Here is a 23,935-nt window from a genome sequence, read left to right as displayed (position 1 = left end):
CTCGTCGCACTTTGTGTTTTTACCGTTGCAGTCACTAATGCATGCATCCACCCCGCTGCCGCCGTGTCCCAAACAAGCAGTGACGCATGAGTACCAGCCTTCAAAACAGAGCAAGGCACATGCCAGGGCTGCAGCATCTTGATCGCCATGGACCACTGTTGCTGCAGGCCATGCTACCAGAAGCATTGCCACAAGACCCAGTACGGGAATTAATGCACTGCTACTCGACCTCATTGGCGGGGACCTAATTATGTGAACTGATATCTATAAGTAGTCAATTTTGTGTAATATATGTGATGCATTTGGGGGTGTTTATATAAGAAAAAAGCCGGGCAGATGTATGTTTCCGTTAGACAAAAATTAAGCATTTTTTTGTGGGATGGTTGCATCACATTCTGGACGCATGAATGCGATCAGTTACCTTACTCACATGAGGAAAAAAGAAGTCTCTATAACCTTAGCAAATGGTGGATTGCTCTAGTGAATTCCTCCTCATTTCACTACGTTCCGAGTTTAAACCTCCTCCCTATTTTTACTGTAGCTTAAAGTGATATTTTGGTTTGAAATATAAAAGTTATATAACCCTTTAGTAATCAAGATTACTTAGGGCATCTCTAGAGGGCCTAAATACAACCTGAACTATGTTTTAGCATACACTTGCCACGATGTCGATTATAAGCACCTAAAATTTTCTTTATCTGACAGAAACAAAATTTGGTCAAGTAAACTCTTCTAATAGTGGGATATAAATCAATTGCATATGTGAGTTGGACTATTTTACTAGAGTTGTGTGTTAGCTGCTTGCAACCAATTAGAATAGAATATCGTCTTGTCACAAGTCAATTGTATCTAAAAATCATAATCACTTTTATTTAAAATAAAAAGACTTTCATACCCATGTATAAAATTGCCACAAAGTGCTTGGTGATTTCTTTAAAAAATAAGCTTTGAGTGCTTTGGATTGGACCAAGGGCACAAAAATTGGACAAAAATAAGCCCATTATTCACAAAGGTAACAAAAATTTTAGAGGCCCAAAATGAAATAGAAACTTAGACGCAAACGACGACAATACTAGTGAAAGGCTAAGATCGAACTTGCTGCAGATCCAAGGGCCAGAATCATTCAGCCATTCATTTATATTCGCCCTTAATTATAAACCCTAAATCTCCTCTCTCACCAGCCATCGTTGCAAGCTCCCTCGCTCCCTAGAGTCTTCCATTCGCGGTCGCCGCCGTTTTCTACGATCTTCGTTTTCAATCAAGATGGTAAGCCCAACCGACCTTCCTCTTTCGGATCTGTAATTCTCCATCGGTTCTTGTTTTCCGGTACCTTAGAACGCAGCTATGTCTATATCTGTTTATATATACTTGAAACATGAACCCAATGGATATCTGTTAGGATAGAGGATCGAACTCCGCTTATTTTATTTTGCGTCGTTCTAAAAATTAGGGTTAGGGTTTGAGCACAATACATAACCACTGTTTGTTTTCCCGGGAAAATGGTTCGACATGATTCTTTTTTGATAAAATGATTAGTGAAATTAGAGAAAATAGAAATAAGTTAATGATTTGAGAAATGGGTTGTGTTGTAATGGATGTTTGGTTGCTTCTTGTTAACAGGTGCTTCAGAACGATATCGATTTGCTCCATCCACCAGCTGAGCTCGAGAAGAGGAAGCACAAGCTCAAGAGGCTCGTGCAGACCCCCAACTCTTTCTTTATGGTATGGATGTTAATCGATGGATGCTTACGCATTTGGGTTTCGTATTTAGGTTGTTTAGTTTTGAATACTTAAGTGGGATAGCACTAATTCTGATTGTTTTAAACTTGAATAGGATGTCAAGTGCCAGGGGTGCTTCAACATGTAAGTTTTTATCCGTTTTTGTAGTTTTCTTTTAAGGTATTTATTAAATTATGTGCAAAATTAGGAGATAAGAGTATTTATTTGTTGCTTAGAAGTGAATGTAATGGAAAATGTTTTTGCAGAACCACTGTGTTCAGTCACTCTCAAACAGTTGTGGTGTGCGGGAACTGCCAGACTGTGCTGTGCCAGCCTACTGGTGGTCGTGCCAGGCTCACTGAAGGTTGCTCTTTCAGGAGGAAGGGGGACTGATGATCCTGCCAAGACCACTTTTGACTCATCTTAGTTTATTTGAAAGCAGGCCTTTTGAAGGTTCATCACGTGGAAGAAAAGAAATGGGTGCTGTTGTTATTGTCAAGTTATCTAGGTTTGGGTTCCGATATTTAATTTTGTTAGGATCGTTCTGGACTTAGTATGACAGTGCTGCATTTTGATTCTGTTTTAATTGAGTTTGCTGTTTGACATTATGAGGTATCAATTACATCTTGAGATTATATATTATTGAGGAAGTGTTTTCCTGTTTTTTTTATTTGATATTTATTATTTGCTTGTTTGCTATCGCTGTTTTTATATCTCAGCCTTGTGAATTTTGTGTTTTGTCTGTTATAATGTATTCTTTTATCTCTTTTACCTTAAAGGTTTTAACGATCATCTCATATCATAAAAGTAGTTATTTTCATGCTTTCTAGGCCTGTGTTTTACTTTTATTGAGCATTGGTGGTGCTCTGTGTGCATCTCTCTCTGTGGGCAGAGTTTTAGGGATGTATACGGGGTGTCATGATTGTTTAATTATTCTGTTTTAGGGCAGAATTTATGTATCCGTTAAGGCTCATATCGCCATTGCTATGCGGGATCATTTGATAGGATCGTTGGGTTCAAATAAGGCCTATGAGTTTGCTGTTTGACATTATGACGTATCAATTACATGTTGAGATTATATATTATTGAGGAAGTGTTTTCCTGTTCTTTTTATTTGCTTGTTTGCTATCGCTGTTTTAATTTCTCAGCCTTGTGAATTTTGTGTTTTGTCTGTTATAATGTATTCTTTTATCTCTTTTACCTTAAAGGTTTTAACGATCATCTCATATCATAAAAGTAGTCATTTTCATGCTTTTGAGGCCTGTGTTTTAAGTTTATTGAGCATTGGTGGTGCTCTGTGTGCATCTCTCTATGTGGGCAGAGTTTTAGGGATGTATAGGGGGTGTCATGATTGTTTAATTATTCTGTTTTAGGGCAGTATTTATGTATCCGTTAAGGTTCATCTCGCCATTGCTATGCGGGATCATTTGATAGGATCGTTGGGTTCAAATAAGGCCTATGAGTTTGCTGTTTGACATTATGAGGTATCAATTACATGTTGAGATTATATATTATTGAGGAAGTGTTTTCCTGTTCTTTTTATTTGATATTTATTATTTGCTTGTTTGCTATCGCTGTTTTTATATCTCAGCCTTGTGAATTTTGTGTTTTGTCTGTTATAATGTATTCTTTTATCTCTTTTACCTTAAAGGTTTTAACGATCATCTCATATCATAAAAGTAGTTATTTTCATGCTTTTTAGGCCTGTGTTTTACGTTTATTGAGCATTGGTGGTGCTCTGTGTGCATCTCTCTCTGTGGGCAGAGTTTTAGGGATGTATAGGGGGTATCGTGATTGTTTAATTACTCTGTTTTAGGGCAGTATTTATGTATCCGTCAAGGCTCATATCGCCATTGCCTTGCAGGATCATTTGATAGGATCGTTGGGTTCAAATAAGGCCTATGAGTTAGAGGTAGGTCACATGGGTTAAAAAAGAGTTCCAACTTTTATCATGCATGTAACTAGATAAGGTATTCTCAGAGTGGAGTTTGAAGTCTCTACAGTTCGGTTGCATGCGGTATATAAGTACTGTCTAATATTTCTTGAGCGTTTCAATATTGGCTTCGGCCACCACATGGTGGGAGGTAGAGGAGACCTAGTCAGAGGGGGAGGGTGAGGGAGATATGTGGCCGGGAAAATGTTAACCATTGTGTTTGTGATTGTGGTTCGGGTTGGTTATTGAGTCGTCTATGCTCAACTGCAGGTGTATGATCTGACCTGTTAAAAATGCATCCTCTACTAGTTCTAGAGTGGTTGATTGGGTTTCAACCCTAGCTGTGGAACCGCAGTTTGTGTATATTCTTGGGGAAGCATTATTTCCTTCCACCATCCCCTTTTTGGAAGGCCCTGGGATTTCAGCCCAGCTGGGGAAGTCTGGTTGTGGAAGGGGAAGCCGTTGGCATCCTTTTGCAAGCATTTCCTACCCTTTTCGCTCCCTCGCCAATTCTTGTGTGTTTATTGAGCTGGGTTCCCGTAAGGCTTGTTAACAATTAGGTCCGCAGAAGTATGTTTTTTGGGTCGTTGCATATGAAAGTCTTTCGATCCAAGGCAAAAAAGCCCAGATGTGCTTTACCTAAACTTAGGCCCCTCTCTTTTGTGCATGCCGTTGCCTGGTGCTTTGTGATGTGACCGTCCTTGGTCTTTTCCACAAAAGAAGATAAATGTTCTGTGCTGTCGTCAACGGTTGTTGCGGTGGGGACAATGGGGTTAAAGTGGTTGAGGTGCTTTGATGTCATCAATGACCGCTGCTGAATTATTCATTGTTGTTCTGGATCGTGGTTGAGGTGCTTTGATGTAAAGCACCATTTCATCAGTGACCGCTGCTGAGCTATTCATTGTTGTTCTGTATCGTCTCGATTCGTTGTGGGATTCACATCAGTTAACGGTTGTGTGTCATGAATGGTTGTGTTTCATGAACGGTTGTATTTTGTAATACTGTTTGTCTCGTAACATATTTAGTAATACAAGATTACAGTGAAAAGTTTTTCGAATGTGTGGATGGGCGATTGACTCCACGTTTGTCTATCATCAACGATCTTATCTCTCGCATTAGTTTTTAGCAGGTTTAGAATATAAAAGACGGTGTTCGATGGTGAGAGCGTTGACCGCAAGTAAACGGTTTTGGCTTTTCCTTTGTAATGTCGTGACACTTTTTTTCGCAACAATTCATGCGGCTAATTACTTCTAGAGGCCCCACTAATTTCTATCTTGCAATCTTACCCAATAAACAAGTCACAAAGTAAAATTTCTAGTCCCTCGAAATATAGAGTATTACGGTGTTTTCAAAATGGCTGAAATCGTTTTAAAAAAAAAAAGAATAGAAAATTGTGTTTCTAAAGAATTGGAAGCATTTTTTTTAAGAATTTACTTGTATTTTTACTAAGAATTAACTTCAAAAGTATTTTCATCAAAATCATTTTTAATCATTTTAAAAGGTGTTTCGATCATAGACTTCTACAATTGCACTTGCATCTCCCATTTGATAGCAGATTTGTGGTTTATTGATGTTGACAAATATTTGATGGATAATACATGTATATAAGCAATGATTTCAAATCTTAATTTTACGCAACGTGAGTTTTGGTTTGGTTCTTTTGGGAGTATTTGGGTGCAAATAATTTTCAACATTTCTCGTGTAAATCTGAATTAGGAGATGATACCGGTGCATGACACTGACGTGCAATTTGGTCGGGCAATTATTGGTGGGGCTCTATCCCAACCCTAATATTAAATTTTAATTGGAATCTTCATATATCTTTGAGAGGGACTGAGTTTCCCCAATGCTTCTTTTTTTGTCTTGATTTTTTTTGTGGTTGAAAACAGCAAGGCCTGTCATCGATACTGCCGACGTTGTAGGAAAACAAACACAAAGTATGAAACAAATAATCCGTTCAACCAGAATTCTAGGCCTGCAAATGTGAAACACTAGACTTCCATCTCTGTTCATTGATTGAATTATACTCTCTAGCACTCGAGTACGATTCCTCTTTTGCTAAACTCAAGTAGTCTAGAATATCGTCTTTTCACAAAAGTTCTAGACCCCATATCACGCTATGAGTTTGACGTTTACATATTCAAGTGATTAGCGTTGATTTGGTCTTCCCGCGTAAACATTTATATATGGCTCTCTCTCTCTCTCCTCCAGAAAATATTGTGTAAGCAGCAATTTCTGTGAAGGAGCAGCAAATAGAGGAAGCCAAATTTAATCTGTTCAAACAACATACAATTTGTTACTAGATTCAGCGTCACCGTCGCCCTTATTGACTCTCCATTTTTTCTTCCTCTCTCTCTCTCTCTCTCCCTCCCCTCTAATCCATTTAAATTTAAAGATTCTCTCATTTTTTTCTCCAGGGCCTTAGTTTTTCGTTGTTCTCTGTATGCTCTACATATATAAATCATACATACTCAGAAACTCCAGCAAACCCTTATGAACAAGTCCCCCAATTGTAGATATTGTTAGGGTTGTTTTCTCGGTCTGCAGGTTACTATCATGTCCTATCTAACGGCAAGAACAGGGCGGCAGAGGCAGCGCTACGACGGTCATTTGAGGCTTGTTTCGGGGTGAGCACTTCTATCACCTCTCTGTTTTTGGTCATAGATTGTTTCCTTAGTTCTCTTTTGATCGAAGGAAGCAAGTGTTTTACTGTTTACTGAGAGTATGAATCCCACGTTGGAGAATTGAAGCCTTGCCAACACTCGTTTTATGATAATTTCTTGATGTTTTAGCAGCATGTGTTACTTATGTCTCAAATGATTTTTATCTTTGAGTGTGGAAAAAAAAATTTGCACAGTAGGTAGAATTGAGGTGACAAAAGCTTATCTCTGGGTCCCAATGTTTTGTTTTAACAAGTTGCCAAAGGGTCCAAAATTGCTAATGGCCAAGGGTTGAGTTGCCAAAGCTGGGCCTAAAAATTGCCTTTTGACATCTCATGGGTCTGTATTCCATTCACACTTCGCACCAACCATTGGAAATTTCGCTTTTAGTCATTGCACAGTTGAAGTGTTCTCTAATGTGAGTTTGTATTCATAGTAAAGTTATTTTCTTATCAAGTCTTTAAATAACATTATCTATCGTAATCGTTGGATAAGACCTATAAGGCTTAGACACGTATCGATTGTCGATATCTTACCTAACAGCTAAGGAAGGTGTGGCAATTTAAGAACTTTATCGTCTTTGTATGTATGCCTGTGTCTCATAGCTATCTTTGCATCCCAATTGTTAGTTTGTATCAGTTGAGTAATGAATCGAACTTTAGCAGGCTTTCACTTCATCTTGAGTTGACATTATAGCAAGTGTAAAACTGAAAAGCTTTCTAACTAATGTTTTGTACGGTTCTCTTGTTTTGATATCCGTGATTGACAATATTATGCTTGCAATATTGCATAACTCAGACTGGTAACTGTTTATCTCCTCTTAAGAGGAGGATTTAGTCTCTCCTCGAGACTATCATAATTAAGTATTAAGAACAAAACTTATGCTTATAAATATGATCGTCAACTATTAATTAGTCTTCATGAGTAATAATGCAGGAAAATGCTACAAAAATTTACAATGTTTCGCTTGCAGCATAACTGATCTGGTAGAAAACATAACACGAGTAAACTTAAGAGTCGTCATGAATAATGCAGGAAAATGATGTAAATCTTTACAGTGATACCCTCCTCTTGTTGATTACCAGGAAATAAGTACTTAGGTAGGTAGAGTCTGCGAGTGAATGGACTCAGTAATTCATGATCAAAACAATTTGTTTGTGAAAATGTAGTTAAATCAGGGAAGTGTCATATAATACGGTTCAGTAGGTACATCATGTCATCATAACTAGTTTATTCCTTGTGTTGGTCCTATCGCTTATTTTGCGCTGGATATCCTTCTGTACGTGGTTGGTAGTGTTCTTCATTCAGAACTACTCCTTCTCACTCTCTAGGTTTTATGGGGGCTTTTTTCCTCATTCTGCATTTCTCTTTCAACCAAGTATATTCTCTCATATTATTTGAATCTGCTTAAATGGATACCACCCTCTTGCTGATTAGCCTGAACTTAAGCCACTTAGCTAGAAGAGTGTGTGGGAGTGATTGGACTCTTAAGATCAAACCTTATTGTTTGTAAATGTAGGAAAATCATGGAAGGTTCATAGGGCAATTATGGTTCAGTATGTATAACATGTCATAATAACGCGTTGGCTCTTTGGATTGGCCCTAATCCTTTCTGTGTAGAGTATCCTATCTGTTATTATCTATCGATGATGTTCTTCCCTGAGCACATCCCCCCCTGCCCTCTCTGTCTCTCTCTCTCTGAGGATTTATCGAGAACTTCTATAACATTTCCCTTCTGTATTTTCTTTTCAACCAGCTACAGCATCTCACATTAATCTGGAAGTTTTTGGTTTTGAGGGAGTTCTGGTTTTAACTTTCTATGTGGTGTAAAAAATAGGTGTATTCCTTATAGGTTTGAAAAGAGTGATGGCAGTATAGAGCAAAAATTGCTTGTTCTCATGATTTCTTCTCCAAGTCGGGACGATCTTGTGTTTCCAAAGGTATATATCTTCTTGCTTTATTTGCTCAATACATAAGGGCTCTACTTTGGTCAAACATTAAGCATAGCAACACCTTCTTTCATGATCAGGGTGGATGGGAGGATGACGAAACCATGAGCGAAGCTGCCTGTCGCGAGGCCTTAGAGGAAGCCGGAGTGAAAGGAGTTCTTGGTGTAGGTTTCCCTTCCCTGCTTGGTAACAGGCACGGCCACCTTGGCACTTTAATTTTTAAATGCAACAGAATTTGTACCTGGACATCTAATTTAGGAGTTTTCTGCCTCACATATTCTCTCATGTAACCTATTGTTGTAATGGATTCTCACTTCATGTGTCAATAGTTTTGGAAATCTGTTTCGTGGTTTTACCCGATTTTCGTTGGTACTTGTTTAATGTGATTACAGTGCCTCATGCATAACACTGAGACTGGTCATGCTTCACTGCATAAAAGATGACTAACTCAATTCAGACTATGAAACTCAAGTAAATAAATAAATTTCATATTTGCTTCAGGACAATCCACTGGGAGCTTGGGAGTATAGAAGCAAGAGCAAACAGAAGAGCTGCAGTCTGCAAGGAGGTTGTAAAGGTTTCATGTTTGCAATGGAGGTGACTGAGGAACTCGATTCCTGGCCCGAGCAGGCTAACTATGGAAGGAAATGGGTGAGTTCTGTACACTGTTGCAAACTTTTGGGCAAGCAGATAAAATGCTGTGAACTAGTTGAAACAAGCACTATAAATTTGTAACCATATTAGCTTTCAAACTCCGCCCTTTGGCGCGACCTTAAGTGAGGACTTGATATAATTTGTTGGTTGTAACCATTTTTCAGCTCACAATAGAAGAAGCATTCAGATCCTGTCGTTATGACTGGATGCGAGAAGCGCTACGAAAATTTGCAACAGCTCTCTCGGAGACCAGGGAAAATGACACAAGGAAAGAGCTGGATGAACTTCCTTTGAGGCCAATCTCAGAAATTGGATCAGAACATCCAATGTCATCATCGTCAACGTCCTTTGCTAATCATCCCAGCATCCAGCAGCTTGCTGCTTAAAAATTCATGCAGTAAATGAACTGTACAGGGTTGATCAATGATCACAAGTCATGTAAAAATCCCTTGTACTGAAATTTCCCATCTGTAGCAATTTTCTCTAGTCTTAAACTGTTGTATTTTTCCTAGTAATTATGTTTATTTTTTTACTAAGTCTGTTTAGATTTCCTTATCAATAATGCTATTCTTACCACAATTTTATACCACATTTCTTTACTATCTGAGACGGTAGATGAGTTGGACAACCACATCATCTAAATTAATTAGCATTTAATTAAAATGTTAATCAATAATTAATAAAAAGATTGTTAATTAAATGATGATTGTGGTATACGAGGAGTCTCATGCTTCCACTTAAGATTATCTAAGTATTTTAATTAATAAAGAGATTGAAATTAAATGATGTGGCTTGTCCAACTCATCTGTTACCTAATATGATAAAGAAATGTGGTATAAAATTCTGGTAAGAATAACATTACTCTTTCCTCAATTTGTACAAGCCTGTAATCAAATCAAGATTTGGTGGAATGCACAATTGAGAACCCTTAAATTATGTACTTGTTCATCATTTAAAATTTTGTTTACAAGAACTACTGTTTAATGTTTGGAGAATGCAAAACTTCTATATTAGAGAATCGGCAAATATTTTATACGACGTATATTTTGTGTAGTTCTAATTCTCGTAACACAGAAGCTTTTTGGAATAAAAACTTCCATAACTGTCCTGCTGTGGAAGTGATAAACTACAAGTTAAAAAACAATTCTAGTGTAATTAGTAGTGCTTTCGGTAGCTGTCTCTCTGAAATCTTGACACTAAATACTTGAACATACATAGTTTTATCTCATCACAAATTCACAATGAATAAAACGAGCAAAACAGAAAAGAGCCAAAAATATCTCAAAGTCCGGAATGATCTTCAAACACGACAAGAAAAATTCAAACATCCAAACGCTCCCTCGAAACCCTGAATCCTTGCAAAAATGCTAGAGCACAATACAAAAACATTCACCCTCCAAAGAAAAATACCTTAATTAATCTTCCTGGTTCGTTTAAGTTTAATTCCAAAGGCCGTGGGGTTCGATCAACTTTGTACTTTTCCCTTTCGGTATCTCAATTTTCTGAGACGACTATGTGAACTCGTGCATTGACAGAGACCTTCTGCTTCACTGTAGATGACTTTAACTTAGCTAGAGAGCAAGTTGCAATTAGAAGTTTTTAGTTTGACTGTCACATTTTTATAATAGTCTTATTTAAGGATTTTGTATGTAAATGTTTTAACATGAATGGATTAGTAATAACATGTGGCGTTAACATTGAAAAATCTATTGAAACAAATATAAAAAATATATACGAACGTGAGAAAGTAACAAGTGATCAAATGACATTTTGTGATTGTATCTTAACGTAGTTATTAATCTTATTAAATATGAATAGATACGAAAGTTGATAATTTACACATATCAGCGACCTAATACGTATATTAAGACAATCATATTAGTAACATTAGATAACGATGTAGCCATAATACATAAAAATCTCACAAAATGAGTTGAAGAATATATATGAATATGACCAAAGGGAAAGGATCAAGGGACCTTGTTTGCGTGCTTAACTCAACTTTGTCCTAGTTGTCTGGATTGTTGAACTGCGACCTTTATCAAACCCTCAATTTGATTTACACTTTTGTTCCATGTAACACGGGGAGGGTTCCTTTGACTCTCTACACCTTTCTTTCCAACACATCTTTTCACTCACGTATATCTGTTTTATTTGTGCCTTGAAATTGGAGATTCATGGGATTCACAAATCCACCTTGGCCTTTATTCGAGTTTTTTTGACTTTTGACACTTAATTTTCTTCCCCCAGGAAACCACTATTCACCTACTAATTAGTTCTTAACGCCACCCACCATTATATAAACCTTCTTGTTTTCTTTTTTCTGTTTTCTTAAACCAAGAAGTTAATTAAGATTAGAGATTTATTAAAATTGCACTCACATACTTTGGACACTCTAACCCTAGTTGGCTAATTTATTCTCACTTGAAGTTGAAAGTATATACTCAACAGATTCACAATCTACCCATGCATGTCAGATTTTATTCGTTGTTTTTAGAACAAAATGATTTTTTTTTCATCAGATTTTATGAATTGTTTAGAATAAAACAATTTTTTTATAATTTTTTTATTTTATCAAATTTATATTTATTCAAACATGACGTTTTAAACAAAATAAATACTCTTAACCATATAAGATATAAGTTCCACACAATTTAAATTATATACAATCAAGAATTGCTTGTCAACAGTATACTCTGTATAGAGGAAGCACATGGGTTGGCCATGCCACTCAAATGCTTAAGAAAACGATGCGCTATATTTTATTGATTTAAGACCATTTAGCATATGATTGCAGATACTGACTAACCTATAAAATTTGTCATCACAAAACCATCGATTCGAATTGAGAAGGTGCTTCTTGAGAATCTCTCTTTCTATATTTTTTTCAGAATTGTTTAATTAAAATGGAAGCTAGGAAGTAGGAACGGTATATAGTTGTGTTGTGTCAGTCATGAGTCAAAGAGAGAGACCGATATCTCAGTCAAAAAATGCACCATAATAATATTGCCAAATGTCTAAAAAGAATACCATCTTATAGAATAATGGTGATCAATCGGCATAAAGCCTTGTTTGGCCTAAATTCAGAAATCTGTGTCCAGGAATCACGAACGGCCGATTTATCTCTATACAGATGCTATCTTTCCACTTTCTTGATGGTAGTTAATTAGGTATAACCTTTATTTTGCAATATTTGGAAGGTAGATTGGACTATATGCTAGATATCATATCATGTACTAGCCATATTTTAATTTTGAAAGGGTTCCCCATGTTAGATTATATGGTCACTCGAAGGGCCATTTTGGTTGTCTTGGGCATTGATAACGATATTTAGGTGTAACCGATGATAAATTGGAAAGACAAATTTACATTAGTTTTTTTTTTGACACAAAGATAAAATCAAACGTGTTAAAAACACCTCAATCTTTATTTCAACTTGCGTGCTTGTTGCCCTAAGTTTATAATTAGTTGTCCCTCTTTTAAAATGGATGCAAATGTTTGACCTATTTGTGACCTTGGCTCCCTCCAATTTTTACACAGTATATAGGCTCCACTTTTGCAATAGGGTAGCAATGTGATTCCCATGAGAGTGAACATGCACACGTGAACGTAAAAAGATTGTTTACCAAATCCTATTGAGTGACGTCCAAACACGTATGTGACTGTTGAGTTTGACATTAAAATTTAAAGTGTGAATCTATATTGTGATAAAATATTTTTAAAACATCACATAAAAAATCAATCAACGATGAATGAAGAGATCCAGGGGTATCAAATATATTATGCATTTCCCATGAAAGACAATTTCTATATGATCAGGGTGACTTGGTTCATTGTTAGAAAGATGATTGTTCGGTTTGAAGAATCTGGATTTGATTGTTGATCTCTTTGTAGAGGAAAGTCACACTTTGTAATTTTGATGTGAAATGCTCTTTTTTCCTTCCATCGAGTCAAAATCTCCAACAAAATTTTTCTTAGCATATGGTTTCACACAATGCCCAACCATGAGGCATGCACCAATTTGGGATTAAGTTGATAATTACCAATTCACAATTAGCACAAGTTACAAGAACTTGTAGGAGAAAAATATTTGGAAGGATAAGACAGAAGACTAAGATATGTGGATCTGAACTGCCACCATCATTAATTTAGATTAAGCTGACTAATGTCTTCATTAAGGTATTGCCATCTTAGTACTTTTTCTTTCTTGTTTTCGTTATCCATAATCCAATAAATTGGTCTTAAATCGGATTCCAGTTACAATAACAAAGCACTAGTTAACCTAAATATCTAAAGTAATTAGATATGCATGTACTGTGTACCGAAAGGCCAAGAAAATGGGTCCCAATAGGTCAAGTTTTCTCTCGATCTTTTTCTATTACGTAGGTCTTTCCTAGTGATTGTTTTTCTTCAAAAAGCTATGCCCTTTGTGTCCCTCTCACATGCAACCCAACATGGCTTTCCTTCAATGGAGGTCTATCTGCGTGTGCATATTCATGAGCAACGAAGGATGCTCCAAAACTCACCAAAATATAAGAGGAAAAAGCCATTTCCATGTAGTTAAACGAATTATAAAACAAAAAATTTGGTTTGAAAAGTTGGGAAAGAAGGTGTGGAACATATCATTATATTATAAGCTCAAATTGGATGCACGTGGCTGAGATAATTATATTCCCTGTGTTGTGCATGTACGTAAAAGTCTCCATATGCAATGTGTAGAGTAACATGACCCCTCTCGCAATTGTTATGTGAATATTATTTACACTATCTACATAGGTATAGGACAATAATATCATTTGTCACTTAATAACATTTCATTAGATTGTAAATTTAAACTACACGTTCAAATAAAAAATTGCATTATGGATGTGATTGATTCCAAAAAATCTAGCGGGTCAAAAAGAAATTTCAAAATATAATTTTTTCATATGGTTTTACAATTTATGTCCATTTTAGTTGAAAGTGAAATGAAAAGAAAGAAAATCTTGGGGATGATCTAGTATACATGCTCGAAAGAGAAATGCTAAGGAGATACTCTGAAAAGTGAGATTCTTTATAGACTCTCTGCCACCTTAAATTTTTGGCATATTGTTTTATAATGTGGACACGATAATTGATATTAAACTGTAATGTGACAGAGAGTCTATAGAGAGTCTCAATTACTTTGAGAGTAAGAAAATCTCCTTAGCATTTCTAATGCTCGAAAAGATAAAGGTGGTATTAAAATGGTGATTTGCTAATTGCATTGGGATGATCAATGATGGGGGTACTGACAATTGAATGATCATGGGAATGATAATTAGAGATTTGAGATGTATTGAGCAATCATATGTTGCAGGTTACTCCTTTTACAAAGCTTTTGGGTTTGGATATATAAAACTTCTTCTCAGGCGTGCATGCTCATAATTCAAAGTGATTTGATTACTGCAATAGTGTCCATGATCAGTAGCTGATCATACATTCAATTCAGATTCTCTCTCTCTCTCTCTCTCTCCCCCTCCCTCCCTCCTTCCTAAGGCACATGCGAGCAAACTTTAGGTTAGATATGATATTAAGAACTTGGGAGTTCTGTATTATAATATTTAATCCAATTGAAAAAATATTCCTAATTATTAAGAACATAAACTTGCAACAAGTTACATGAATCAGCACACAAGGATAATAATGGCCATAAGTTGCTAATCATGCATGCCAAATAAACAAGATAGAAAATGTATTATTAAGTACTTATTCAATCAATCGGAAATCTAAGGCATATATTGCAAAGGTTCCACGGTGATTTAATTAGGGTTTTGTTTAAATAAACTAGATTTCAACAAATAAATTAGCAACGGATTCATGAAGTTGCTGTCAGCAGCACAGAGAACAACACTCTCCAGGGTGCCCTCGGGCCTCAGCCATGGATGATGTGTTTTGTGGCAGAAATTACATGATGTCAGTCATGAAAAAGATGGACCCAAAATTTCTGATGATGATTAGCATGCGTGAGTGTGAGAATTGCTCATCATTTGACAACTTATTTGGTTTATGGGCAACTCTGTTAATATAAGGAGAAATTTTTGTGTTTAAAGAAAACATTGTTACGTAGAGTTATTATTTTGCGTATTATAACATAGGAGGACGACTTGTTTAATACGTTTCACTTTTAGCGTATTTGATAAAATAAACATATGTTAGAATTGAGTAATGTGGTTATAGATGAGTGAATTATTAATTAAATGTCGATTAACGTGCTTGTTTTTTTATTAAGGACATATCATTTGGTTTAAAAAATTTAGTCTTCCTAGTATTATCTGTTATAATTTAAGCGAAACTACCAAATCACGCGGCGGTGTTCCAGTTACGTCAAATCACTATAATAAAACATTACTATATTATTAATATTAATTAATTAATTACATAATAATCTCCCTTATTTAAACACCCCAACATGCAACGGACGAAAACCCAAGAAGCCTACAATCATTCCCTTCTCTAAAAATTCTAGTAGTCATCACTGACAATCTCTATCCAAAGCATTATCTCACAGAGAAATTTATAGAAACGCTTTTTTCATTTTTGTTTTGTTTTTCAATCAAAATCCATGGACTTCTTCACAGCCTCACCTTCTAAATCAAACAACTCACCATCATCTTCATCAAAAACCAAAAGAAAGCAACAACAGCAACAAACCCAACAACCACAAACCCAGCAGGAGACTAGGTTTCTTGGAGTGAGGAGAAGGCCGTGGGGCAGATATGCGGCTGAGATACGAGACCCTTCGACCAAAGAGAGGCATTGGCTCGGAACCTTCGATACGGCGGAGGAGGCCGCCTTGGCCTACGACCGAGCCGCTCGCTCCATGCGCGGTTCCAAGGCTCGAACCAACTTTGTCTATTCAGACATGCCACATGGCTCGTCTGTCACCTCCATTATCTCACCCGACGAATCGCAACGCGACATGTCAGCGTTCTTCACTACCCCACTTCCCGAAACCCACTCCCAGTCCCAAACACACACCCAGCAGCCCTTCTTCACTCATCAGGACCCATTTGATGCCTACACAGTCTCTGGGGGTTCATCAACAGAGTTCGGAAGCGGGTCTTATGGGCCCACTCCCGGCGTTGTTGCTGATGAATCCGGGTATCAGTCTCAATCTCACACTCATGAGCTACCACCTTTGCCTCCTTGTGTCTCCTCCTCCACTTGTTATGGGCCTGAAGGCATTATGAGCTCGGACGGAGTTTGGAATGAGTCGGGCTTTTACGGGTTTTCTGAGCCCACGACGAACAATGGGCTGGACTCAATGGTGAGTGGGTCCTATGTGGGCTTTGACTCGAACGAGTATGTGCAGCACAGCCCATTGTTTGGGAGCATGCCACCTGTCCCGGATGCGGGTATTGATGGGTTTGATTTGGGTTCATCCTCTGCCTATTTCTACTGACTTGGTTTAGTCAATCCATCTGATCTTCAAGTGTGGTTTTCTTTTTATTTTATTTTTTTCTTTTTTTTTATCAACTTGTTTTGTTTTGTGATGGGCCAAAAGTAAGGGTGCCTTGATGAAATTGTAATGGCTATGCTCTTTATATTGCAAGAATTTGAGCTTCTTCGAGAGTGTAAATGTTCTAATGGTTTGGCTTGGTTTAGTTAGCCTGGTGAGTTATTTTTTTGTATGGAGAAATTTTGGTGCACGACAGACGGACGGAGCATGTGACCGTGCAGCCACACAAACAAAACGGAATAATTTGTTTTTTCTCTTCTCAAACTGTAGCTTGCCCTGATCCCACTATGTAGGAAGAAGGCAGTATATAAGTGGCCGATCACACACACAAGACCACCTCCCTTGTATGGCACAGTTAAGCGTGCATAAGACGTTTAACACTAGAAAAACGAGTTCAAATCTTCTATGGCTTCTCTGTGATCTATCTTATTTGTTGACATTTGACTATTCATTTGAACCCCACTTAATAATGTTAACTCATCAACTTATTTCCTCAATTAAAAAAATAAAAATAAAAAGATAAAATATATGAAAAAAAAACACGTGTCATTCAAATAAATTGGGCACAGAGAGGCCAGAGTCTTTTTGGTGCAGATGTCTGAAGATTTGAACTCCCAAAAAAAGTCATGTGGCTTAGCCAATATTTTCCCAAAGGTAAATACAAGCAGTCCAAAATATGGGAAACCACCGAGGAACGGGCTAGTTTGGCAGGTAATAGAAACAAGAAGCTTCTAACTTGACAGTTAAGAACATTTGTCTATGCACCATACTCGAAGCCCTTTATTTGAATCACCTGCCTTCACCTGTATGAAAAAACCAGTAAATGTAATTTTTGAAGGAAAAATTATGAGAAATTGAATAAACTAATCATAAATTAAATCTCAATTGTTGAAGAAATCAAAATTATACCGACAACATAGTAATTAAAGATTGATGATATAACAATCAAATATGAAGGGCATACTGAAATCAAATAATTTTCAATAACTGAGATTTGGAAATTGATTGCTTTGTGCCAATTTCCCGAAGGAAAAAAAAAAAAAAAAAAAAAACCAAGAAGAAGCTATAACTAGTAATTTGACAAGTTCATAACATAATCCAGCTTTAAAATTATTTCTATATCTAAACTAATGTCATTGATCTCCTATGATATGGCCAAGCCGGCCAGTTTATCACGCAAAAGGAAATCGATGACGAATTCGGATTGTGAAACATGTCGGTCTTTATTTTTTTGCCACGGAAGAGACGCAAACACGGTTGGAATGTCTAGTCAGCGGCCACCATTTAATGTGACTCCGTCTAAAGTCTTCGGTCTTCGGTCTTCGGTTTTCACTTTTCATTATTTAGTTTTATAATACACACGCTTTCACGTATTCTTATATATTTTGATCACTGTTTAATTAACTTCTTATTGGCTTTCGGTTTTGCATTGAACCCATATGCTTTTTACCCTATGCTGCGTTTTCATCGCTAAAATACTCGGTTCCTTACATTAAATTAGTAATTTATCTCTTACAAATAAATAACGTAGATAATAGAATGATTCTTTTATATGTTTGGATGAAGTGAGTTTAAACAGCGGATTTGTTTCAGGTGGTGATTGTAGTTATCGTGATTTAGGCTTATGGTTTGTTTGGAGTTTAAATTATCTTTTGTGCAAGATTTTAAAAGACGTTAGGGATCAGTTGAGCAGTTGGTTTAGGCCCTAACGTCTAAGTGGATTTAAGTAAATTTATTAGATATCGTTTCAATAAATGTATGCTTATACTTAAAAAAATACATAATTCCACTTAAATACATGAGTTACAAAGTAGAATGACATATAGATTATAGAATATTAGAACAAAAAACAAAATGAAAATTATCTACTTTATGTCTAAGTGAGACTTGCGACCTAGGAGTAGGCTGCCTAGGCAGGTCAGGTGGGCGCCTAAGCAAGTATAAGTGTCATTTCTTAATTTCAAACTCTTAAGAATTAATCGAGACAGTAGTTAACCATCTAATGCAGAGAATTTTAAAACAGTACTTTTGTATGAGATCTTGTCTTGAGATTGATTTTTTTTATCACACTCCCCGAGATGAAATTTGGTTTTGGTGATGGTTTGTATCTTTTCCTCCTTGCTTGTGTGAATTGTATTGCTTTCTTGACAAGACTTTTTTGGTCAAACAGCTCGAGATAATGTTTGATTTTGGTGATAGTTTAGTTTGTATCTTTTCCTCCTCGCTTTGTGTGGATTTTATTGTTTTCTTGACAATGTTGATGTAATGTAAATGCTTATTTAAAAATAATAATTTTTTTGTCACGATAAGCTTTTCAGATTTTAATTGGTGCGTTGTGCCTTGCGTAAAAGAACTCTTGTGACGTAAGAGAATACGATTGTATTCGTACCATAAAAATCATTCTCGTTAATATTATGTCTTACAGCAAGATTTGACCTCAGACCTCAACACTAAAACCAAATTATAAAATAAAATAAAGTTAGCTCTCCTGTCCTGTGTGAGCTTTCTCAGTCAGTGAGCAGCGTGAGAAAAGTTCAACCGGGAACCTTTACCACACATACCGACCACGTACTAAAAGAACGGTACGAGGACTTTGTAGATATCTTTCAGCTTGACCTTCCCACCTATGCACTTTCAATCTTCTTCTTCCTAACTTCCTGCAAAAGCCTCAGCTCCTTGACTCAACTCCTCCATGGATGCTGCAACTTAAGAGTTCGAAGCTTGTACCTTCCATCTTCCTTTCCCCACAGGTCAGGAACTCACTTGCAACTTCTTTTCTTTTAATTTCGTTTCCTTTGGTTTATCAAGTTTAATTTCAAATAAATGCTAGATGATAATTACTTTCAAGACATAATTTGTTAATTTTATCTTTTGCTTGTAGTAACATGTACATAGTTTGTCAGAAGAGTTTGATTCTTGTGAGTCTGGTTTTTAACCGAGTTTAGGTAGATTTTGGGTCTTGCCCAACAGCCATGATTGATCTTAGAGTTGCTTTGCAAATTACAATGCACTGCATTTCTGCTTTAGCATCGTAGTTGAGTGCAGATGTAGGCGTAGCCATATTGGTTAGAATATCGTTTGTTTTGTTATAACGAAAAATTGGCCAAAATGATCACAAATCTATTCTCAATTCATGACATGGAAAATCAGATATCGACAACATACTGAAAAAAAGTGATCATATTAGCAATTGAGATATGAAAGAAACATCATGCTTGAGCAAAGACAGACTATGAAAGAACAAATAATGGTACTGAGATTTAGTCTCAGAATTCTTAATTTCAAATTGTTTGCTGTTTGGAGGATTTCAGGTCCGGATGCTAATGGAGTTGAGTGGATTTTTGATGAAATTGACAGACATCATAGGAAACTAGTGAAACTTGGAACATCCATCTTAATGTTACCAGCAACTAAAAATGAATACAATGGATTTCAATATCGGAATCGAGGATGTAGGAGTGGCAGTGCTGCAGGAATTATGGAATAAGGTTGCAATTCAAGCCACAGGGCTTGTCAACGAAACGAAGGATCTGTTGTTTGAAAAGGACAGCTTTCTGGAGTTCTCCAGGAGTATATCTGAGCTAAATATTCTCCTCGACAAGTTGAATGCCCGGAAGGTTGAAAATGCGCTGGGTTTGGAGTCCACAAAGGCTAAACTGACCACATTGAACCGTCAGTTGAAAAAAGCAAGCAAGATAATCAAGGATTACAAATGTGGAAGCCGCCTACGTCTCTTGCTTAAATCCCACTCAATGCTCTTGCAGATGCAGGATGTAGCCAAAGATATTGCTAATACCATCTCCTCATTTCAGCTGGTCAATCTTGATATCGCGCTGCACTTGAATTCGATGACTAACCAGATCATCAACAATCTGGAATCAATGGAGTTCAGGTCAGCAGCTGCAACAGAATCAATTGCTTCAGAGATGGAGAATTCGATGTCACAAAATGCTACAAATAGGGAGAATGCTCAAAAGCTTTTGGAGAAGATTGCAGATGCCCTTGGTGCTAGGGCGAATGCATCCTTGGTACAAAATGAGCTGCAACTTTTGAAGCAAGAGAAAGAAGAGATGGAAGCGCAAAAGAAGCAGGCAGAGGCACTTCAGCTATCGCAACTGATTGACTTCCTCTACACTACAGAAGTTGTTACTAGACCAGATGACGAGGGAACCTCTACTTACCACCAGCAGTACCCAATTGGTTCGTTCATATGCGAACTTTGCAACAAGATGATGACAGACCCCGTAGCAATTATTTGCGGTCACAGCTTTGAGAGGAAGGCAATTCAGGAACACTTTCGACGTGGAGAGAAGAACTGCCCCACCTGCAGACAGGAACTTTCATCTCTAGAGCTCACGCCTAACCTTTTGCTTCGAAACTCTATAGAAGAATGGAATCAAAGAGACCAGGACCTGAAATTCCAAGCTGCAGTTCATGGACTAAAATCCATTGACCACTCGAGACAGGACACGGCTTTAGAGGACATGCAATTTCTTTTAAAAATGCCAAGATATGTAACCAAAGCTGCAGAGGAAGGACTTGCAACAAAGCTGGTGGTAATCTTAAAAGATGAAGGGGTAAATGCTGTGGCAGCATTAAAATGTCTCTACTATTTAGCTAAACACAACGATGAACAAAAGGTAAAAGAAAACAAATGGCTTGCTTAGCCCAATTACATTTCAACTTTTGTAGTCTTATTCTGGATGTAAGTGTTGTTGCTTGCCTTCAGGAAACCATTGTCAAAGCAGGGGGCATTCGGAGAATTGTGAAGCATATCTACAAAGGTGGAAGCAAACATGATGCCGTTGCAGTCTTGTTGGAGTTGTCAGCAAAGGAAACCCTTGGGGAGAAAATAGGAAATGCAAAAGATTGCATTCCTCTTCTCGTTTCTTTACTCCATAAAGATAACACTGAAGTGTCACAGAAATCTCATAAGGTATTGCAGAACCTCTCCTTGAACACACATTTTGTTGTCAAGATGGCTGAAGCAGGACACCTTCAACCTTTCGTTGCTCGCTTCAATGAAGGTAAAAATGATATGCCTGATAACGAAGGTAAATGCCATACCTTTCGACTGTTACACAATGTAATCATATTCCCTTGGCCTCTTTTCGCAGCACCACAGGAGACCAGAACATTGATGGCTGCAGCCTTGACGAATATGCAACTCAAGGAGAATAGTGTTGAAGACTTAAAGGAGCCGCAATTTATACAGAATTTGGTTCAGATGCTGTCTTCAAGCTCTCCGGCATGCAAATCAGCTTGCCTTAAATCCATCAAGAAACTCGTAGCATATCCCAGGATCGTAAAACGACTTCTTAAAGACCCTGCCACTATACCACATTTGCTTGGTCTCATCTCATTTAACAAGTCTGATCCACACTTGAAACAAGAAGCAGCTGAGATTCTTGCTAACATGATTGGAGCGAGTCAACAATTTGAACAACTAAAATATCAGGGCTTGGAGGAGCTGCAATCGAAGTACAATGTCTGTGTACTATTGCAGCTTGTAACCAGCTCTGAAGATCAAACCAGGATTCAATTCTTGCACCTACTGGTTGAACTAAGCTATAAATCAGAGATAGCTCGAGATATAATACGATCTGAACAGGAGGCAACTGCTCACCTTTTCTCTTCCCTTTATAGCGATCATCCTGCGCCTGCAGTGAGAAGATGGGCAATGAAACTTATATATTGCATATCCAAGGGTCATCCAGATGGGGTTCCCCTTCCACCATCTCCTGCAAAAGAAACTGCCATTAACACCCTGTCAATGATCTTCATTAATTCACCGGATATTGAAGAAAGGTCAACTGCGGCAGGAATTATCAGCCAGCTTCCCAGGGACGATAGTAGTATTGATGAGATACTCCGAAAATCAGAAGTGCTAAAAGCCATTCATGAGGTAATTTGCAGCATGGATGAGGAAAATTGGGGGAACAGAGCACAATCCAACCAAGGCACATCTCTACTGGAGAATGCTCTAGCAGCCCTTTTGCGCTACACAGAACCCAACAAGCCCGAACTTCAGAAACAATTGGGCAGGCTTGAAGTGTACCCATCACTAGTTCGTGTTCTAACCCGTGGCAGCTCACTAGCTAAGCAGAGAACAGCCATTGCACTTGCCCAACTTTCCCAGTCTGCCAGCCTGTCAGTCTCCAATGAAACCATCAAGCAAACCAAGCACCCTGTGCCCCTCTTTGATTTGATGAAGAATGTTTCCATTATGTTGTGCTTTTCGGCATCATCAGAGAATGAAAACTCCTGTCCTGTTCATGGTGCTGCTTGTTCACCAAGAGATACCTTCTGCCTGGTTAAGGCAAATGCTGTGAGCCCGCTTGTGCGCACTTTGAGTGAGACGGAGTCTGGTGTGGCAGAGGCAGCTCTGACGGCACTTGAAACATTGCTAATTGACCACAGCACACTAACAGATGCAACTGCTGCCATTGTGGACAACCAGGGTGTGGTTGCCATTCTGCAACTCTTGGACAAAGGATCTTCATCTGCAAAAACCAAAGCCTTAGACCTGTTTCAGAAGATCCTGGAGCATACAACTATCGCTGAGACGTTAAAGAAGAGGTTTGAGAATATCCTTGTCCAACTTCTCCGGGACGATGAACTAAAGAAAAAAGCAGCTTTGGTACTTAGGCAGATGGGAATCATCCCCGATCAATCCTCATACTTCTAAAAGTGTTTGAGGCACATTTGGTGCTTAGGAATGGATTGGATTTGTTAACTCGCTACATTCAAGGTACGTTGAAGAAAGATCAGATGCCAACTTCCAGATTTTGTCGAGACTAAAAGTGGAAGATGGATTAGTCATCAAGGAAACTCAGGATAAGTTATATTCCAGACTAGTCCATCTTCCACCATTAACTTCGACAAAGTTTGGAAGTTAAGAGGATTAGTTATTTTCCAGACTAGTTCATCTTCCACCATTATCTTCGAAAAAGCTTGGAAGTTGACCTTTACTTCTTCCTTCAACATCCCTTGAATTTAGTGAGATATCCAATCAAATTCAATCCGAGTCACCAAATGGGACCTTAATTAGGAGCAGATACCTGATGCATAATATTTGTAGATGTGTTCCATTTACCATTTTTGTAATTGCACCACAACACATGCGTTGTGAAAGAAATATATGTGACATGCTCTGTTCAGGTTACTAGATGATAGATATACACTTTGTCACTTTTTCCCCTGTCATGGCTCCATCTCACCTCTAATGTGAAAGATGTATGAATCTCAACTTATCTCGTTTAGAAGGATACAGAAAACATAATTACAATCAGTATAGGAAAAGAACTACTGATCAACCTTGGAGTAAGCTGCTGCTCGTGTGTCCATATGGGAATAGGAATGAATGTCCTGGTCAGAGTTGGATTGAATCTCATTGTTCTTAGTGGAGATGGAACCTGTTGCATGAACCATAGAAGAGACTGGTTTATCATTCCCTCGCAAATTGACAGGGAGGTCACGAACTGGTAGTTTGGATAGCAAGAAAGTAAACCGAGCGGCAAAGATACCTTTGGTAAGAAGA

The 23,935-nt window shown here is 37.6% G+C and overlaps 4 protein-coding genes across 7 annotated transcripts; all 4 read left to right on the top strand.

The window, feature by feature from the left end:
- The first annotated feature begins 1,109 nt into the window (after positions 1 to 1,109).
- Positions 1,110 to 2,361, top strand: LOC137737395 (small ribosomal subunit protein eS27y). The gene is made up of 4 exons (XM_068476853.2): positions 1,110 to 1,266; positions 1,621 to 1,722; positions 1,835 to 1,863; positions 1,986 to 2,361. The coding sequence occupies exons 1-4, from the start codon at positions 1,264 to 1,266 to the stop codon at positions 2,110 to 2,112; spliced, it is 261 nt and encodes an 86-aa protein (XP_068332954.1). The 5' UTR covers positions 1,110 to 1,263; the 3' UTR covers positions 2,113 to 2,361.
- Positions 2,362 to 5,502: 3,141 nt separating this feature from the next.
- LOC137737212 (nudix hydrolase 12, mitochondrial) lies at positions 5,503 to 9,494 on the top strand. 3 transcript variants are annotated; one of them, XM_068476629.2, is made up of 5 exons: positions 5,503 to 6,279; positions 8,150 to 8,252; positions 8,342 to 8,425; positions 8,763 to 8,912; positions 9,080 to 9,494. In XM_068476629.2, exons 1-5 carry the CDS (start codon positions 6,209 to 6,211, stop codon positions 9,299 to 9,301), a joined length of 630 nt encoding a protein of 209 aa, XP_068332730.1. In that variant the 5' UTR covers positions 5,503 to 6,208; the 3' UTR covers positions 9,302 to 9,494. The 3 variants fall into 3 exon arrangements, with proteins under 3 accessions (XP_068332730.1, XP_088539621.1, XP_088539620.1); XM_088683495.1 differs by having other exon boundaries at positions 5,680 to 6,279; positions 8,165 to 8,252; XM_088683494.1 differs by lacking the exon at positions 5,503 to 6,279 and adding an exon at positions 6,286 to 6,730.
- A 5,887-nt stretch (positions 9,495 to 15,381) lies between these two features.
- Positions 15,382 to 16,428, top strand: LOC137736620 (ethylene-responsive transcription factor LEP-like). Its single transcript, XM_068475859.2, has one exon. The coding sequence runs from the start codon at positions 15,499 to 15,501 to the stop codon at positions 16,336 to 16,338; it is 840 nt and encodes a 279-aa protein (XP_068331960.2). The 5' UTR covers positions 15,382 to 15,498; the 3' UTR covers positions 16,339 to 16,428.
- A 2,441-nt stretch (positions 16,429 to 18,869) lies between these two features.
- LOC137738135 (U-box domain-containing protein 43) lies at positions 18,870 to 23,586 on the top strand. 2 transcript variants are annotated; one of them, XM_068477765.2, is made up of 4 exons: positions 18,870 to 19,145; positions 19,753 to 21,035; positions 21,125 to 21,422; positions 21,513 to 23,586. In XM_068477765.2, the coding sequence occupies exons 2-4, from the start codon at positions 19,812 to 19,814 to the stop codon at positions 23,081 to 23,083; spliced, it is 3,093 nt and encodes a 1,030-aa protein (XP_068333866.1). In that variant the 5' UTR covers positions 18,870 to 19,145; positions 19,753 to 19,811; the 3' UTR covers positions 23,084 to 23,586. The 2 variants fall into 2 exon arrangements, with proteins under 2 accessions (XP_068333866.1, XP_068333864.1); XM_068477763.2 differs by having other exon boundaries at positions 19,707 to 21,035.
- Positions 23,587 to 23,935: the final 349 nt, after the last annotated feature.

Source organism: Pyrus communis, chromosome 13 (genome assembly GCF_041283825.1).
Source record: "Pyrus communis isolate YQ-2024b chromosome 13, ASM4128382v1, whole genome shotgun sequence".
Classification (NCBI taxonomy): Eukaryota; Viridiplantae; Streptophyta; class Magnoliopsida; order Rosales; family Rosaceae; genus Pyrus; species Pyrus communis.
The sequence above is the reverse complement of the archived record's forward strand: the minus strand, read 5'-3'. Positions and strand labels throughout refer to the sequence as shown.